We start from the raw sequence: 18,229 nt of genomic DNA, 5'->3' as shown, positions 1-18,229 counted from the left end.
CAGAAACTTAACCTTGGTTATGATTTCAATGTTGACGACGCTGCCGTCGGAAAAGCAGCGCATATAGTCTTGCTCTGCTCTGCAGGCGAGAAAAAAAAGGAATAAAACTTTACTGGAAATCAAAGAAAATGTTCAATGGGCATTGGCAATCAGAACAAATAATTAGTAGACGAACTAGAAGTAGATAAATCAACTTTTTAGACTAGGATAGACACAACCAATTGAGCACTATGGTAACTGTCAGAAAAAACCCAAATGCTACAATAGTGCTGAACTTGTATATACTCACCATCCTCTCATGCATTTGTTTTCTAAGTACAGCCCTCATGATCTCAACCTGAAGATCCACAATACCACGGTTCCTGCCTTCCATTGGAAAGTGTTCCCCTGAAGGCTTGTCTGGACGCTTGGATGCACCATCTTGATGTAATCGATGCAACCCAAGCAGTTCATGAAGATCACGATCATAGTCGTAGCTGGGCATTTGGAATATGAAGACGAGAAAGAATGAGAATAAAAACGGATTTGATGTCTCTGAAGTTGATTAGATTAGATATTTTAATAATTCAGAGGTTAAGGGTTAGTTTTCTTCAATTTCATTTTAGCTGATTTCAAAACTTTGTTTAATAAAATGCAATGTTATACATACATCTATATCCTCCAATGTAATCTAGATAAAAATGCCTATGGATGCTGATTACACAGGGCCTGACAGACATGGCACTTTGATATTTGTAAAATACAGTTCTCATGATTCAAGGGGATTAGGTCGGCCTCTTGTGGACCCTTTCATTTTTTCTTTCTCTGTTTCTCTCATGCAATGTTTCCTGCATTCTTTCAGTTTCACAACCCTCACTATATTTACTCTTTCTCATCATCACTGTAAGTTGCTTACTGGAACCAAACAACAACTGTACACAGTCTATGGGAATCACTGAATTTAGTAGCCAATGAGGTAACCATGGTCTCCCTCCCCCTCCTTCTTTTCTTTTCTGTCATTATATTTTCCTCAAAATAATTGTTTTTGTACATAAAAACAACAGGGGCCAAGACACAAGGATTGGTTATTGATCATTAAGTTCAGGGCCCCGCCTTACAAAGAGTTGCGATTGATCTGATCAACCACAACTATGGACGGCCAGCAAAATCAATGCTTAAAATGTATGCATGTTTGTTCAAAATATTTTTTAGATATGATGTAATGTATATGCATACATTCATCATTCTCTTGAAAATTCATTGTGATTCTCTTTGTTTACTACAGAGATTGTGTAAATTTCCAGTAAAAAAAAAAATTATGGTATGGAAGAGATTGATTGGATCACATGTAACTCTTTGTAAGACAGGGCTCCACTTGTATGCTTGAAAGCACATAATAATCTGGGGCCGTATTCTGAAAATTGTCTCAAGAGAAATATTCTTGTATCTTTAGAGTTTTACGTATTCCGAAAATTATTGTATCTTTCCTTGTAAATTTTCTTGTAACTTCGCTGAGCGCGTATGATGTCAGAGCTAGAATTAAGCGTAAAGTAAAAACGACGCATAAATATCCCTTTGCGCAAGATAACATATCAAGATAAAAGGTATTCTGAAAATTCTCTTATCTTTGCGTTCTGTTAACTTCCTTGCAAAATACAAGAAAATTTACAAGAGGTAGGGGGCTATTGTAACTTATTGTTGCATGCGATATTTGTCCGTCTGTAATAATTATTTCCTGCTGCATCCCGCAATTTCATCATGTTTTACAAAAGGAGACATTCCAAAGACATTATAACAACGGATTGGTAGACTTTTCAGCAATTAGAAATTGGTGTTCGAGACGATGAATCTTTTCAGAGAAAATGTCTTTAAGAAGAGCCACGTGTATTTTTAGCACAGAAGCGCATAAGCATAAGCGTCGGGGGCGCAAGGAAATTACGCCTCGCATTGTTATGCACTTCATTACTTTTCAGAAGAGACGCTTCTATTGGTTGATCTAAGCATATAACAAGCTTAATGATTGGTTGATGATGAAATATTGGGCGTGTCAGAAATAAAATACGGGACATCCTTATAGAGATAAGACAATTTTTAGAATACCAATTTAAGAGAATTTTAGCGAGCTGTTATCTCGCTGACTTACGAGAAAAGTTACAAGAAAAATTAAGACAATTTTCAGAATACCACCCCAGCCCTACAATCATGCTTTGTTTTCAATGGGTCATGAATAATGTGATAAATCAATCCAGCAACAAAGTTTGACAGTGAATGTGATTCTCACCAGGATGATTTAAGATCTTGAGTTCTCTCTGAGATTCCCATGGCCATAGCTGAATACTCTAGTTGAGATGGTTCCCATGCTGCTATCAATTGCTGGGTTACATAATGGACATATTCCGTCACCATCTCAGCAGCAAATAATGGACGACCTTGACTTCCCTTCAGTAAGGAGAGGACAAACTCTCTCTCAGATACATGACGCTTGTGAAGGTCAATCAAAAGTTGACCTGCAGTGGCTCTTCCTGCAATGATTGTGAATAAGAAATTGCATGCAGTAGAGAATTTATCAATCAATCAAAAGAATACAGTGTGATCATTACCATGGTCACATGATCAAATTTTTTTTTGTTCATTACCCAATAAATACATATCTGTTATCCTTCACTCAGTCTTCATCATATTTCCTACTTGGAGTGTGTACACATTTACTGTTGGAGTCTATTTAAATAATATGACATCATCATCTACCAAACAAATAAATAAATAAACAACATTTAGACAATTAATGAATAAATATCAAATCAAATGAAAATAAATAATAAAATCGATTGATCAATCAATCATGCAATTTCAACTTCCTACAAATTAAACAAAGTTAGAAATGAATATACAAATTCATGAAAAGGAAAAGCATGTTACAAATTAAACTGAGAGAAAACAGTAGAACAGAAAGAAAAAGAGAATTAAGAAAAGCTTATCATTATTTTGTCTTAGCAGTTATCACAAAATGCAATATTATGTTTTAATTGCAGCATGATTCTTGTTTTATCCCCTTTGTGTCTATCACTTTGTAAAATATGGATGCATTAAAACTAACTGCTTGTATTTGTCATAGTAGCATAGTATTGACCTCAGATTAAAATGTCACCTGATTTAAGAGCAATCTACTCACCTTGAATCTTCTGCATGTGTTCTTCTGAAAAGACTTGATAAATCTCATCTGATGTCTTTCCATCTAATTTCATCTTCTTCTCTTTGTCTTGTAATTCTTTGAGGTATTTTAGATGGGCCAATCTTTCATACCCCATCATGGATATCAGAGTACTATTATAAAGTTGGTAGGAGACAGACAGCTGTGTGATCTTCTCAAAGTCACCTTGAAGTCAAGGGATACAAAGATCAATACAGTCATGTTTGACTATTACCATAATGAAAAATATTGTGACATTTCATATTACTTCATACTCCAGCTTGACATTACTTATCACTTCTAGTTGTGGGTCATTCAGAAAACAGCGATGAATGTTGTGTAATCAAGGCCACTGGCTGTGCAGCAGGCAACATGAACTTGGGATATATTGTAAAAACCTGGTTTAAATTTGTGCATAAAACCATGTTTGGAGTCATTTCATACAGGGAAAAAAATGTGGCTTCCAACAGAAAAATTATACAGTGACAAGCTTAATGAATTATGAACATATTAAGTGAATTACAAAGGGAAGAGGTTCAATGCTATACCTCCTAGCCATTCTTGTATAAAAAAGAGGGTGTGTTCAGATTCCACCGTGGTCTTGCGTCCTTTGGAAGGGGTTAATCCATCCTTTTGCCACTCTCGACATAGGTGCTAAATGTGTATCCAGTAGGATGTGAAAGTCATTGTAGCTTGTCCAGTACTGTTTATGCCTCAACAGCAACTGACTGGGATTAAGTTGACAGGAATACTTCCCAAGGAATGGAGGATGTGCATACATTATGTGCGGGAATGACTGATTGAATCCAATGACCAGGGTAATAATATATCTGTAAAGCGCTTAGACACATCGTTCCAATGTATTAAGTGCTACATAAAAGCAGATTATTATTATCAATATCCAATTGCATTAGGACACTACTTGTAGAGTAACACGAATATTGTAAATTAATACAAATTCAAGGCCTATACTCTTAAAAAGAAAAGACTCAATCTAAAGAAGAAAACAATAAGAAATACTTACCCTTGACTCTGTATTCAGTCTCTTTGGTCTTCACTCTCAAGACTTGTTCTTCATGCTCACTCTCCCTCATTGATGACCAAATGCTCTCACCTACATGAAGAAAAAAATATGAGAACATCATGATTATAAATGTATAAAGGTCTGTAACCCAGAAAGAATAAACTAACACTTCAATATGAATACATGTATATAGAAAAATCACATCTAAGGATTTTACTGTTATCAACAAACTAGGTAAACTGTACATGGACTTCATATATGTAATAATAAATTTACTACTACTACTACTACTACTACTGCTGCTGCTGCTGCTGCTGCTGCTACTACTACTACTATTACTACTACTACTACTACTACTACTACTACTACTACTACTACTAATTCTACCTACTACTACTACTACTACTACTTCTACTACTACTACTACTACTACTACAATAAAATGGACATCACAACACCACTTCATCTTAGATAAGAGAAATATTTTCAAAATAGAAAACAATGATCTATTATATTGAAATGACATTCCATCTAAAATTGTGTATTTTCATTAAAGATTCATGTTTTGTACATGAGTATGTTTGTTATTTATGCTAATTTCGTATTTTTATACCACCTATATACCCAGTTAGCAATCCTTGACAGAACCAGAACAAAAGAAATTGTCTGGTGAATCTATTGGATTGTTCTGGCCCTGAGTGTAGAGTCGAGTGTAGTTACACTAAAGATTGTTGACTGTCACTCTAGCATCTCTCAGATTTGCTTTAATAAAAATACTTCATTGTTGTTTGATTATACTTACCGACATGTTTCTGAGTGGCTTCCCATAAGAGTTTCTCTCTCAGAATATCATATTTCTCATCCATAGCTTCCATAAGATCTTGGACTGAGACTGTATTTCTTTGTGTACCATCTCCTTCAAAGGCATCATATCCATCATCAAATAATAAGGACTCTACTCCTAGCTGGACCCACCTGGTAAATAAATATGTACAATTCAAAAAGGTGAAATACAATATATATCACAATCAGTAAACACTTCTGCACCTTTTGAGCAAATGCGTTATACATTTCTATCATCAACATTTGTGGTGCTATACAAAAAAAAAAAAAAACCCTCATTCACCTGGCATTTTTTAAATCACAGGTCATTAATATGCACTCAACATTTACCTCAAGTAAAATGATCACACCATTTAGGGAAGGGGTTATATACAACAGGATTTTGCTTCTACAACGATGGTTTTGCCTCATGTCTGTAGATCTAGATGTGGTCATGGACTTGATTTTCATGGATATGCACGGTGCAGCTATAGCAGCTGGATGAGTTGGTATCAGCAGATTAATTTTTCTGACTCACCATAACCGGCGTAATCCCCCTAATTTACCTTCATTCCCGTAATTGTTATTCACTAGAGCTAGAATCTTTATCATCCATTACCTCTTCTTAAAAATCATGAATTTCGAAATCCAAATCTAGATGAACTTCTGAGTTTTTGTCCATTTCGTGATCGAAGTATTCAGTGAGTGTAGAAACTATCAATTAACTGAGTTTCATTGGTCTTCATGATAACTGAAGCACACCACCGTGTTCTTCTTATTTTCTTCTTGAATTTGATATGTAATTCCCCATTTTTTGGAACGGCAATATATTTCTACTTTAAAGGAAACCGAAATACAAGGAGAAAATCCATCTTATCAGAAAGAATAAAATGCGAAGAGCAATCTAAAACTTGTTTTTTCAAAATGGGTTATAGAATAAGCGAGTTATGGAAGTTTGAAAACTCTTGTACTTTCTATGGGATCCTCAAATTGGCAAATGTGCTTCAAAATGGCTGATTCTGTGGACAACTCTCCACTTGTTTTGTACAAAAAATTTCCTCACATTCTTTCAAATTGCATCTTGCCTCCTTCTAAGCACAACATATGTCATGGGAAAATATAATTCACAGTTTCACACCACATATGTCAAGGTCAGGAGGAGATAATGTGAAATATGTAAAATAAAGGGGAAAATCTGAAAATTTGTGTACAAAACAAATGGAGAGTTGTCCACAAAATCAGCCATTTTCATGATGCGAATTCGTCGTTGTAGAAAACAAATCCCGATTATGAATCATGGAAAATATCATCACCCCGGGCCAGTTATTCAAGTATCTGAACATGAGTTTCTTGACCTCGATGGTTCTGAAAAAACTGAAGTGCAATTACATACGCAGCGTGCCGATTCAAGCATACTCGCCATTGCATGCAGTTATTTTTATTTCTCTTTAATAGTTTCATTATTTCGGGGCCGATTTTCTTCGTTCGAAACTGAAAACAGAATAACATTGGATTTCAAAATACAATATGCCTTTGAAAACTTGATTAAATATCAAATAAAATAATTTAATTCTGAAAGCCCTACTACAGGCAGAGCTGCTCTTACGTAATATCACCTATTATTTACGGTCTACTGTCGGCTTGCCTGATAGAGGGATTATCGGCGATACAGGGTTGATAGCGCTTTGCATACGAAGCGTGACGATTCAATCAAACCCTGCGGCTTACCAGCGCATGCAATTAATTATATTTTCTGTAACATTTTCCTTTTTTCGGGGCCGATTTTCTTCGTTCGAAATTGAAAACAAATTAACATTGAATTTCAAAAATGAAAATACGACATGCCTTTGAAAAATTGATTTAATATCAAATACAATAATTTAATTCTGAAAGGCCGACTACAGGCAGAGCTGCTCTTACGTAATATTACAGCTGTTGTACGGTCTAACCCTCTGGCTTGCGCCTGCGGAGGAGAAACGTTACATAAGAGGGATTATCAGGCGATTCAGGGTTGATAGCGCTTGGGAGTGAAATATCTCGGTTTCTCTGAGGATTTTGTTAAGGGGGTATAGGACCGTAGCAAAACCATTTGCTGCGGCGGCAAATTCTGCGAGGGTTTGACGTAATGGAAGCATGTTTGCCAACTTGAGGATCCCTATAGAAAGTACAACAAGACTTTGTTGACTTTGTTTGCTTACTATACTTATATAATTTTGTCAAAATTTTTATGTTGAATTTCAATGTATATCATGCTGTTTTTTTTGTTCAATGTACAGTGACGATGTAAATAAGAACATACAAATAAAAAAAAAAGTAAAACAAGAATTTTTAAACGTCCACAACTTGCTTATTTTATAACCGATTTGGATGAAACTTGTTTTAAATTGTTCCTATCATTTTACTCTTTCCAATAAGATTTCTTCTCTTCTTGGGTTTTGGTTTCCTTTACACCAATGAAACAAAATTATTAGAGACTTGCCCTCTTATTTCTTGAGTTGCATTTAAATGCAACTCTTTCTGCATAGGGCCACAGAGCAGAGTAATTATCATACCTGTTCAATTTTCGCTTGGCCTCGTTCCTGAATTTGTTGCTGTATTGTTGTTTTTCCTGAGCTTCAATTGCTTTGATGAAATCATCCTAATAACATGAGAACAGATTTTAGGATATGAGCAGTGAATGTAGTTTACTTTTGTTTAACAACTTGTCATTCTGTCGATCAATGTTATGATAGCAACATATATAGTACACAATGCCAGCTTGGACACACTAGGTGAGATCAATGTGACTACATTGATGTGACCAATCATTAAATATATTCACAGACAAAAATTTATGTGGGGAGCTTGGAGATGCATGTTCTTGTGACCCGTCTTACTAATTCATTGTCATGTGTCTATAGAATGTGCTGCTGTACGAACATGGATAAAAACATCTATTATGGCATGCAAAAAAAATCTGCATTCTGGTCATAAAGTCAACGGTTAATGAGAATGCCCCCAAAAAGGTTTAGCACTTATTTGGTACATCATTCTTGCACATTCTTGGTGTGCCACATGACTTTTCATTACAATTTTTATACTATTAAAACAAAGTAGTCAATGTCATGTTCAAATGTTAGATGATGATGCTATCAATTACTGTGTCCTAAATTCAGGTCATACTGCTTATTCTTGGAAGTTGGGATTTGAAAACATATTTAAGTAAATAATTTCGAATTGAGTGTGTGCCTGAGCAACAGACTCGATGCACCATTTGTCTTCTTGTTCCTGTGTAAGTGCTGATGAAGATAAAACGCACTGATGGGGTGTGTTAATGTGGAGATACATGTATCATGTCGATACCAAGTCAAGATAATGATGGGGACAATGAATCGTAACATTTAATGGTGATGGGCCTACATATTGGTTCAAAAGATTCAAGGCCAAAGACTCATCAAAATTAAGTTAAGGGCCAAATTCAATCCTTACGCTAAGTCCCCCTTAAGACCATGTAAAATTTCTTCAATCTTAAACTACCTCAAGATTCATCACTTTCTTCCTCCTCTGCATATCCTGTCTCTTCTTTTCCTTATCCAACTTCTCTCCCATTGCAATGACTTCATCATATCCACAGTGTGTCCCATGAAGTGGCCAATTACATAGCCACATGCGTATCTCAGAATAATTGATGTCTTCATGAGGGTGTGAACGAGACTCAAGGAATGATTGCCATGTGATGGTTGTAAAATGTTCTTGGTGAGTAGCTTTCATCAAAAACAGACCTTCCTTTACTGATATTCTATCTGCATCCTGGAATATCAAATATGGTAAAAATTGTATATTGAGAAACATATTTTCTGTTATTTCTGTAAAAAATGACATAAATGTACATGTACACATGATGTCGATAAAATATCATGGGCCAGTATTTCTGAATTAGACAGAGAAGCAATATAAATTTTAAATAGGTAACAGCAATCAAAACAGAAGGAAACAATGGGTTTATCATGACACATTTGACTTGATCATTACTTGCTTAATATGGAAACCACATGACTGAATAATACTGCTGTACATGGCAAGTGGTGAACACTACTCCACAAAAAAAATAAAATCTTATAATAAATAAATGTCAAAGACCAACCTTTGTATCCAGAGCTTTGAAGTCCCACCAAGATCCTTGTTCAACCTGCCGTCTCCGCTCTAATTCCACCACCAGATCTAAAAATTGACTCTTCCCACATCTTCCATCAGCTTCTTTGCCACATACATGCTTTATGGCTTCATGTACCTTATTTGCAAAGAGAAGAATACATTTCAAACTTGTTAGTGAATATAGTAAGATTTTTGTATTGTGTATTGTGAAGCAAATGTGTAGGCCTATTGGGAAATAGGTAATAGCGGGAAAAAATTAGACACATGTAACTAAAAATATTACATATTGTCAGTAGAAAATTCATTAAGTTCCCACTGAAACTTTATACGGATATAAGAATTTACATGGACTCTTGAAAAAAAGTTCTTAAAGGTGCATTAAGGGGGTGGCAAATTGCCCTTGACTGGATTGAACAATCAGCAAGTCATTCTACAGCAAAATTGCAGGTAGATCTGGTGTGGGGGATGGAAGAATAAATTTTGAGCTCTCAAGTTATACTAGTTCATGTGTGGTTCAACAGGAAAGCTTTGACATCCCTTCTTTATATTGTTTCTATAAAGATTATAATTATTATGATCTCTGTCATGACCTCTAAATTAAGCTTTTATTAAAAAGGTTGATATCAATGTTTCTGAATCAAAGATTTTGAAAGAGTTTAATCTATAAGATATGGGCCTATACAAAATAGATGATAGATAGATCTGATATTGTAGGAAGTTTAATTGTACATTTTGGATGCATCTGTTCTGTTCAGTTAAGTATTTAATTCAGTTCAGTTTGGTATGTTTTTCAGTTATTTATTGATACTTGTTCTTATCCATCACATCAGTCACTGTCCTACATGTACTTCTCTGGTCATCTTCATTCCTTTCCTATACAGATGTGCTCATTCATTCCATCCTCACATCTGGTTCTTTTGTTGAATATTATTCATTACATACATGTAATCACACTGGTCATTTACCCATCCTCATCCTAGTGCTTTCTGATTATTTCCATGATTTGGGTTACGACATTTTCTTTCACTTCATTGCATGGTTAGCTGTATGTTTATATAAATATAGTTATGTTACTTTTTTTTTCTTATTTTGATATAGGTCGGGAATGCTAGGTGTATAAAGAAGACAGATATTTTTAATAAAGATACAAATACAGATAGACACATGATACAGATCTCATTTTATTTTCTTCATCTCCTTTATGTTCCTATGGAGTTGCTGTTGTGATACTACTTCCTCTCAGAAACAATTATACAAGTAGGTGTTTATTTTCAAACCCTACAGTGTCATATTATCATTGTGACAAGACTAAATTGCAATGTTATTCACAAGCTGTTATTTATGATATAAAAGTTGTTCAAATATAAACACAGATAATTAATGAATACTAAAATACAAAAATTGCCCTCGATTATGGGATTTTGGGAAATTAAATATCGATAGGCAAATAAACTTACTTGATCTCTTGCAACAGGCATAAAATAAAATGCCTGGTAAAAATCAAGAATCTCATTGTATTCTATGAAACCTTTCTGTCTGGCATCCAAGAGGTCAAATATGGTGTCAAATTCAGATTCCACTCCCATTTTGATGAATGAATATTACTGAGAAACTACGAACTTCAATGGCATTGCCATCATGACTACTGTGTACTTTGCATCTGTATGAATAGGAAGCAAGAAAAAAAAAGAATTATTATTGTACTTTCATGTAGGGCTGTTTTATTTTGAAAATTACAGACAACAAAGTAATACTAATAAGAAATGCAAAGCGTATTGGTTAGAAACTATAACATTGAAAAGTGTGAGTAATTTTTATATCCCACACTCAAACTTTCATTTATGTTATTCTTATTTCTTAAGTTGAAAGTGTTGAAAAATGGAAGTTGGGGGGGGGGGTGAATATAAATGTATGTGTGTGGGTCCATAATCCATAATAGAACCTTGCCAAAAAGTTTACTGATTAGGTGTTATGACCTTATGAGAGCTATTTTTTTTTCTACAAACTTTTTTTTGGCATCAGACAAGGTGTTATTTCGTCAAAGACTACACATCATAAATATTCTGCCACCAATCATATCTTTAAAAGTAGTTGGCAATTAACAACCTGAAAATTCAAATCTCAATATCTGCAAAATATACCTAGGCAAGAACTTAATAGGAACAATTTTCTCCTTTTTTGACTAAACTTGAAGTCTTGTAGCCCAATTCAACTGTCAATGTCATCAAATGTCATGACGCGCGCGTCAAAGCTAAAAAAATTCTTCAAATGGCTTATAAAATTTTTTTGGTAGGTTTCAGGTCATTTTAAGCATTTCAAAAATTTGCGCGCGCACACTTATGCGCGCGCGTTTCCCCGCGTAACGCCTTAACGCAACGCAGAAACACCGTTTTTTTTATATCATTGCATTGCTAATATAATTCTGAGCAATTTGATACCTTGATCAAACTTCTACGACCATTAATAACGAAATTAACACCCGTTAAAGTTTGCAGCACGTGTGCGCGCGAGCTCTCACTATAGGCCATATATGGGCAAAAACATGCCTATTGTAAATTCACTGGGTGATTTCAAGTACGGTGTTGAAATCTGGTGTTGGTACAACACCAACACCAGCCACAACACCATACTTGAAATCAGGCTGGTGTTGGGATTGACCTCGGAAAATATGACGTATTTCCGGCAGTTCGTGTTGAAGGCTGGTGTTGAATGTATTCTGCTGAACCCAGCACTTCGGCTGGTGTTGACGATCTACGTGCAATTTCCCCATTCACCAACACCAACCCCCAGGGATTGGGAAAATCGTGATTTCAAGTTCGGTGTTGGTGTTGATGAACTGTAGCTCACGAACAGGCAGCGAACACGATGAAACATCTCCGTAAAATTATCTTTTACAGATAAGATGAGCGAAAATCATTAGAGTTTTACACATTTAAGTGAAAGATAATATTTATGCTTTCTGATTATTGCAGTGATTTTAACCTTTGCATTCTGTACGATTAGGTGTTATGACCTTATGAGAGCTATGATAAGATTTTATTGCAGTTTATTCCCGATTTCACTTTCGTCGTCGAGAATTTCTTGCGTAAAGTTGAGATGATCAGCGGCGCAACACAGAGGCGTGACGTCATAGGTTATCGATAACGCGATCGGTATCGCTCCTCTGAACTCAGCTCGGTTCAGCAGCCTTTTCACGCTCTCAACACCAACACCAACCCCGAACTTGAAATCACCCACTGTAGCTCTTTAAATAGTCCGTTGACCCCCAATTTTTTTTTCATATATTGATAGAATATGAGTTGTAGATTTGATTTCATGTCACCATTGTCCCTCAATTACATTATGACGTCATCAAAATGGCGTCGGAAGTCAAAATATCAATTTTCCTTGTTATGACGTCATAATAATTATGCAAATTAGGCTCTAACTCCGTGAATATTGGTCAATTTTCGCCCAATTTTCTATATGATGTAGCTCAGGTCTTACTCTTTCTGAGATATTGCCTTTATTTTTCATTTTGATGAACGGATCATCCTGAAAAATTGCAAATAATAAAGGCATGTCATTTTTACTCATTTTGGGTGTAATCTCTATGGGACATGACTTTTTCTCAAAACTAGATTCTACATTCCTCTATTTCGTGAGCCATATCTCAATTTTTCTCGTCAGTTTTCCCTGAGCTTTTCGTATGTTGGAGCTGAGATTCTAAGCTTTCGCAAGTGTGCCCTCCATTTTTTGATCAGATGCCGCGATCATGCCTGTTTTTCACTTGCAAAATTGGAATTGTAATTCTCAAATTTGCTTACGTGTAATGGGGAATATCGTGGCTCAATGGACAACGCACTTGACTTGCGCTCTCGGGGGCACAGGTTCGAGTCCTGGGGTACCGGTAAACAAGATTATTTTTTTTCCATTTTTTTTTTTCTTTTTACCACCTCGTACATGATCCTTCATGATAATTAAAAGGTATAAAAGTTAAAATTTAGCAAGATAAAACAGATTATAATTACTTTTTTTATATCACATGTATTTTGCGTGTAATCTCTATGGGACATGACTTTTTCTCAAAACTAGATTCTACATTCCTCTACTTCTTGGGCCATTTCTCCATTTTTTTGGTCAGTTTTCCCTGAGCTTTTAGTATGTTGTACCTGAAACTTTCGAAGACATTCCCTCCATTTTTTGATCTACCCCCGTTTCGATCGGCCATTTTTGTTAAAAATCGTAACAAAATGGCCGATCGAGACTGGGGTAGAGGACAGAACTTTTCGGTTTTTTTAGGTTCCAGTCTGTGCCCAGATGTCAGGAAACTGCCACTCGTTAGACCTTCATCCATATAATCGTGGTAATTGTATACTTTCTGTTTTCACAATTCATTTGGAGAAATATTTAGACCATAAATCACCCTAGTCCGCTGAATATGGTCAAATACACGGTAAGCTTCTGGGGTGGTATTCTGAAAACGTTCTTATCTTTGTTCTTATCTTTTATCTTATCTCATTGAGATAAGAAGACGCTAAAATCATTGCAAATCGGTATTCTGAAAATCTTCTTAACGCGTTCTTATCTTTGTAAGGACTGCCTCCTTCTTATCTTCAACACGCCCATTTTTAGGATATTACCAATCAAAATGCGCTTTATATTGGCAGTTTAACCAATAGAAGCGTTCCTTATGTCAAGAGAATATAATGGGCGCTGTGCGTACACTGTTTCTGGCGCATTGCGCGAAATAGGCATTTTATACGCAATGACTGATAATTATTTCGAGACACGTGCACAAAATAAAGAAAGAAAAAAAGTAAATAAAGCAGGTACGAATAAACAATAAAATATGAAGAAAGACAGTAAGTAGACATAAAGGTGTCAGAATGAAGCAGAAATAAAAAAAAAAGATGAAAGGAACAAAGCAGAAAATAATGAAAGAAATAAAGAGTAAATGAAAGTAAGCAATCAAAAAGGACTTAAGAAAAAAAAAAAAATAAGGAAAAAGAAATAGAACGATTATCAATGATAAAGTGAGGAAGAAAAAATAAAGAAAGAAAAGAAACTTAAAGGAAAAAAGTAAAAGGACAAAATAAAAAAGATTAAAAGAGGATAAAATGAAGTAATGAAGAAGTAAAAAAGAAAAGTTTGAAAAAAAAGACAGTGTGAAAGAAAGAGAAAACGAAAGAATAAAAACATGTAAAAAGTGAAGGAAGAGAGGAAAATGAAAATGAAACAAAGAAATAGAGATGAGAGAGAAAAAATTAAAAGAAAATTAAAGCAAAAATAAAGATTACAGAAAGATAAAAACTAGAAAGAAAGGTAAATTCAAATAAAGAAAAGGAACGAAAAGGGAAAATAAAAAGTCAAGAAAAGTGAAGAATGAATAAAAAAAGAAAACGAAAAAACATTAATGGAAAGAAGAAAAATATTTTTTTTAATTGATAGAAGAAAGACACAGAGAGGAAAGTAAAGAAAGAGAGTAAATAAAGAATGAACGAAAAAGAATGAGAGAATAATAATAAAACACAAAAAAAGAAAGTAAATAAGACACAAGAGTGTCAGGAAGCAGAAATTGAAAAAAAATAAAAGAAAGAACAAACGAATGAACGAACGAAAAAAGAAAAAAAAGAACCCAAAAATAAAAAAGAAAACAAAGAAAAGAAAAAAGAAATAAAAGGAAAAAGTAATATTAAGGGAAGGAAGAAAGAAAGAAAAAGGGGAAAAAGGAAAAGCACATATAAAGACGAAAGAATGAAAGAAAAAATAAGGAAGAAATAAAAAGATTACAAAAATGTGACGGAAGAAAGAAAAATGAAAAGAAAAGGAAAGGAAGAGAGAAAGGGGAAAGAATAAAAGCAGAAATAAAGACTTATTCGAGAAAAGAAAGAAAGGGATAAAATCAAAAGGGAAAATAAAAAAGGAAGAACGATGAAGAATAAATGAAACAAAGCGAAAGAAAAGTAAAGAAATTAAAAGATTCAAAAGAATAAAACAAAAAATATAAAAGAAGAATGAACTTAAAGAAAGGAAGAAATACAGACACATAGAAAGGAAAAAAGACAGACAGATAGAAAGGAAGAAAAAGAGAAAATAAATAAAGAAAGAAAGAAAGAAAAAAGGGATAGAAAAAAGAGACGGGAAAATAAAGGGTGAATGAAAGAAAGGGTGGGAGAAATACTTGTGGGTACTTGGTACTACTAGTTGCCATCGATTTTAAGCAAGAAAGAACGCGGACATCGTGAGATGTGATAACCCTCTAGCTATCTTAAATATTATCATAAATATCGTGAAAGATAAGAAAGAGAAAAGATAAGAACGTTTTCAGAATACCACTTATCTTCATTTTGTTCTTATCTTTTTAGCGCGCTTTTGTATTATATGCGCGAGTAATACATTTACGCGCTCAGCATAGGATGTTTAGCAAGATAAGAAAAAGATAAGAACAAAAGATAAGAAAAAGATAAGAACGTTTTCAGAATACCAATTTGAGATCGTGACGTAGATAAGAACAAAATTAAGATAAGAACGTTTTCAGAATACCGCCCCTGAGCTCCCGCCCGCTGCGCGGGCGGGAGCTCTCTGGGTTATGAACGGGGCTGTGAATTACCATGTCTGTACCGAAAATTGCTTCGCTGGCAAGCCGGTCGGCCTCGCACTGGCACTGCACCGTAAGGTCAGCTGAGCCTGCTGAATTGGGGCTGAGTCTGGAGGATGGATGGAGCTTGGCCTGGGGCTTGAGTTGAAGTTGAAGCGGAGTCTGAATTTATGAAAATAATCCTACTTTCCGGACCATTTAACAAAGTTAGGCGAATCTGGACAGAGTAACGCAAAGATTACGACTGGTCATGACGTGATCGATACCGTACTCTATTCCCGATCCCGGATATTGTCAGCCGGCGCGCGCCAGGCGCTGGGGTATGACGTCAGTGTTGCAAAGGCAACCCGGTGCCAATCAATTAAGCCTTAAAATAAGTAAAATATAAAAATCATTTTTTTTATTAGATTTTAAAAAATCAATTTTTCATTTATTTACTTATAAAATGTTTATAATTATAATTACGAAATAATAAAAGAAAAATTATACTTCAAATTAATTCAAACGTTGAAATATTTGCCAATATTTGCATGGTCTTCCGAAATGAAACTGAAAATCCTAACATGGCCGCGCTCATCAGAGGACGTACCGGTATCAGAGTTAAAGAAAAATTAATGTAGTTGCAGGAAACACTGATTTCACGAGAGAGTCTGTAAAAACAGGCTTAATTGTCATTATATTATCGAGGATCTAAAGTTACATAAACTGAACTTTGTGAAATCTTGAAATCTACGCTGAAAAATGTTCACACTGAAGATCACTACCCGGGATCACTAACACCCATATATAACACAGATAAGCGCACGTGGGACAGTGTATTATTATTGCTTTGAATGTCGGCCCGACGCTTGACCCGAATCCCGTGCAATGTTTGGACCTCATTGGTACTAGGAGTGATCCCGTGCTTATTTGCTAATTTCTCAGCAATTACGCAATTTTTTCCAGAATCCTTTGCCTTTGGCACATATTTTTTATTTATTTTATACAAACAGACACTTTGGTGGTCATGACATTGGATTTTGTAAAGTGTAAGAACTCATTTTGAAATCGTTACCACAACTGGCATTTATCTTTAATTAACTCTTAATATATCCACATTGCAACACGCAGCTACCATCAGGATGCAGGACCATCTACTACACGGCTGCCAAGCCCATTCATATTTACATAAACAATTGACAAGTATGGATTTTCGGAAACAGATTTCACGATTCTTAGGGAAGGCAGCTCATAGACGATGGAAGGATGTAGCAAGTGACATAATGGCAGTAATTGGAGGAATTAAACCCAGTTTTTTGTATGACTATTCAACTTGTGATTCAAAATTTTTGGACAAACTTGTTGCCGAAATGGAATCATTGACCAAGTGGGAAACACAGAAAGCTGACATTTCTCTCTCACCTGATAGTGATAGTGAGAGGGTTGCAAATCATGGTATTCGAACAACTGGTACATTGAATATAAAGGATGATGTAGTTGTCTTCAACAAAGAAATTTTGATCAGAAAACTCAAACATTTTATTTTGACCATGAAGAGTGATGCAACTGATACTGATAGATCAGGAGAGGAGAACCCAAATGAACAAGTTTATACCTTGGTTGATGTTAGTGGAAAACTGTTGAATCCAACCTTGGCAGACAGAAGTATTACTCAGGAGATAGTGATCATAGCAAAGGACATTTTAACACAGATTGAAGCTGAATTTGCTGACCCAAGGCGGAGCTCCGGTGAGGTAGCAGCAACTATTCATATCGAAGATCATTGGAATGTATCAACAATATTTGGCCTTTTGCTTGGATACCCAGTATTGTACTGGTATCAAGTTGATATTCAAGACAATTGCCTTGCTTATACTCCTCTCAGTGTCATCAAATGTACATGTAAATGCATGGTTAAAACAAACAACTGTGGCTCAGAGAATGTTTGCAGATCTATAAAAGAGATGAGCAATCATGATCATGTTATGTACTCGTTCAGTATTCCCAGTCTCTTATTTGAGCATGCAAGCAAACGAATTGCAAAATGGAAAGAGTCTATATGTCATGCTGTAGATTTATGTGAATATTTTACTTCTGCTTCTTTTGAATGTAACACGGTAACATTGCCGGTAGTTGCATTATGAATGGATTGTGAAACAAGTCATTTTAGGCCTGCAGACCAACAATTAAATGTAGGAATACATGCAGTACCAGTGCATTACGAAAGAATGCATAATTGTTGAAAATTAATTCTATTGCCAAAGTAGAGGGATCAATGCAGAACAATACAACCTGGATTTGTCTTCAATTTTTTAATGGAATTCCCGGAGGGGCCACTTACGTTGACGAGTGGATACCATGTGCGACCAAAAACAACATGTAAAAAGGATGTCTTTTTCAAGATAGGGCACGTTACGTACGTAATGTAATAAGGGTGTCAAAAACACTAAAATAATAAAAAAAGTGTATGTATTTTTGCTAGGAAATCTACGTGTTTAGGGTCAAAATTGCGAGGGTGTAA

At 35.2% G+C, this 18,229-nt stretch overlaps 2 protein-coding genes across 15 annotated transcripts in view; one reads left to right on the top strand and one right to left on the bottom strand.

The window, feature by feature from the left end:
• The window catches only part of LOC129256662 (trichohyalin-like), a 103,537-nt gene extending 87,475 nt beyond the window's left edge, over positions 1 to 16,062 (bottom strand). For 9 of the 14 annotated variants that reach the window (XM_054894822.2, XM_054894825.2, XM_064097762.1 and 6 more), the window contains exons 1-10: positions 15,742 to 16,034; positions 10,607 to 10,809; positions 9,139 to 9,285; positions 8,532 to 8,804; positions 7,568 to 7,653; positions 4,996 to 5,168; positions 4,194 to 4,283; positions 3,152 to 3,355; positions 2,261 to 2,501; positions 290 to 476 (exon numbers count right to left, since the gene is read on the bottom strand). In XM_054894822.2, coding sequence (XP_054750797.2) covers positions 290 to 476; positions 2,261 to 2,501; positions 3,152 to 3,355; positions 4,194 to 4,283; positions 4,996 to 5,168; positions 7,568 to 7,653; positions 8,532 to 8,804; positions 9,139 to 9,285; positions 10,607 to 10,735 — 1,530 coding nt within the window. In that variant the 5' untranslated portion in view covers positions 10,736 to 10,809; positions 15,742 to 16,034. Of the gene's footprint in view, positions 1 to 289; positions 477 to 2,260; positions 2,502 to 3,151; positions 3,356 to 4,193; positions 4,284 to 4,995; positions 5,169 to 7,567; positions 7,654 to 8,531; positions 8,805 to 9,138; positions 9,286 to 10,606; positions 10,810 to 15,741 lie in introns of all 14 variants that reach the window. The other 5 variants (XM_054894823.2, XM_064097764.1, XM_064097767.1 and 2 more) reach the window with 2 other exon arrangements.
• Positions 16,063 to 16,751: 689 nt separating this feature from the next.
• Positions 16,752 to 17,945, top strand: LOC129256665 (UPF0739 protein C1orf74 homolog). Its single transcript, XM_054894828.2, has one exon. The coding sequence runs from the start codon at positions 16,851 to 16,853 to the stop codon at positions 17,850 to 17,852; it is 1,002 nt and encodes a 333-aa protein (XP_054750803.2). The 5' UTR covers positions 16,752 to 16,850; the 3' UTR covers positions 17,853 to 17,945.
• The last annotated feature ends 284 nt before the right edge of the window (positions 17,946 to 18,229 follow it).

The sequence above is a fragment of the Lytechinus pictus genome, chromosome 3 (genome assembly GCF_037042905.1).
Source record: "Lytechinus pictus isolate F3 Inbred chromosome 3, Lp3.0, whole genome shotgun sequence".
Lineage (NCBI taxonomy): Eukaryota > Metazoa > Echinodermata > Echinoidea > Temnopleuroida > Toxopneustidae > Lytechinus > Lytechinus pictus.
Note: the sequence above shows the minus strand (reverse complement) of the source record. Positions and strands in the feature narration are given on the sequence as shown.

Coding starts and splice junctions, on each gene's coding strand:
- LOC129256665 (XM_054894828.2), top strand. CDS start 16,851: ATGCAGGACCATCTACTACACGGCTGCCAAGCCCATTCATATTTACAT.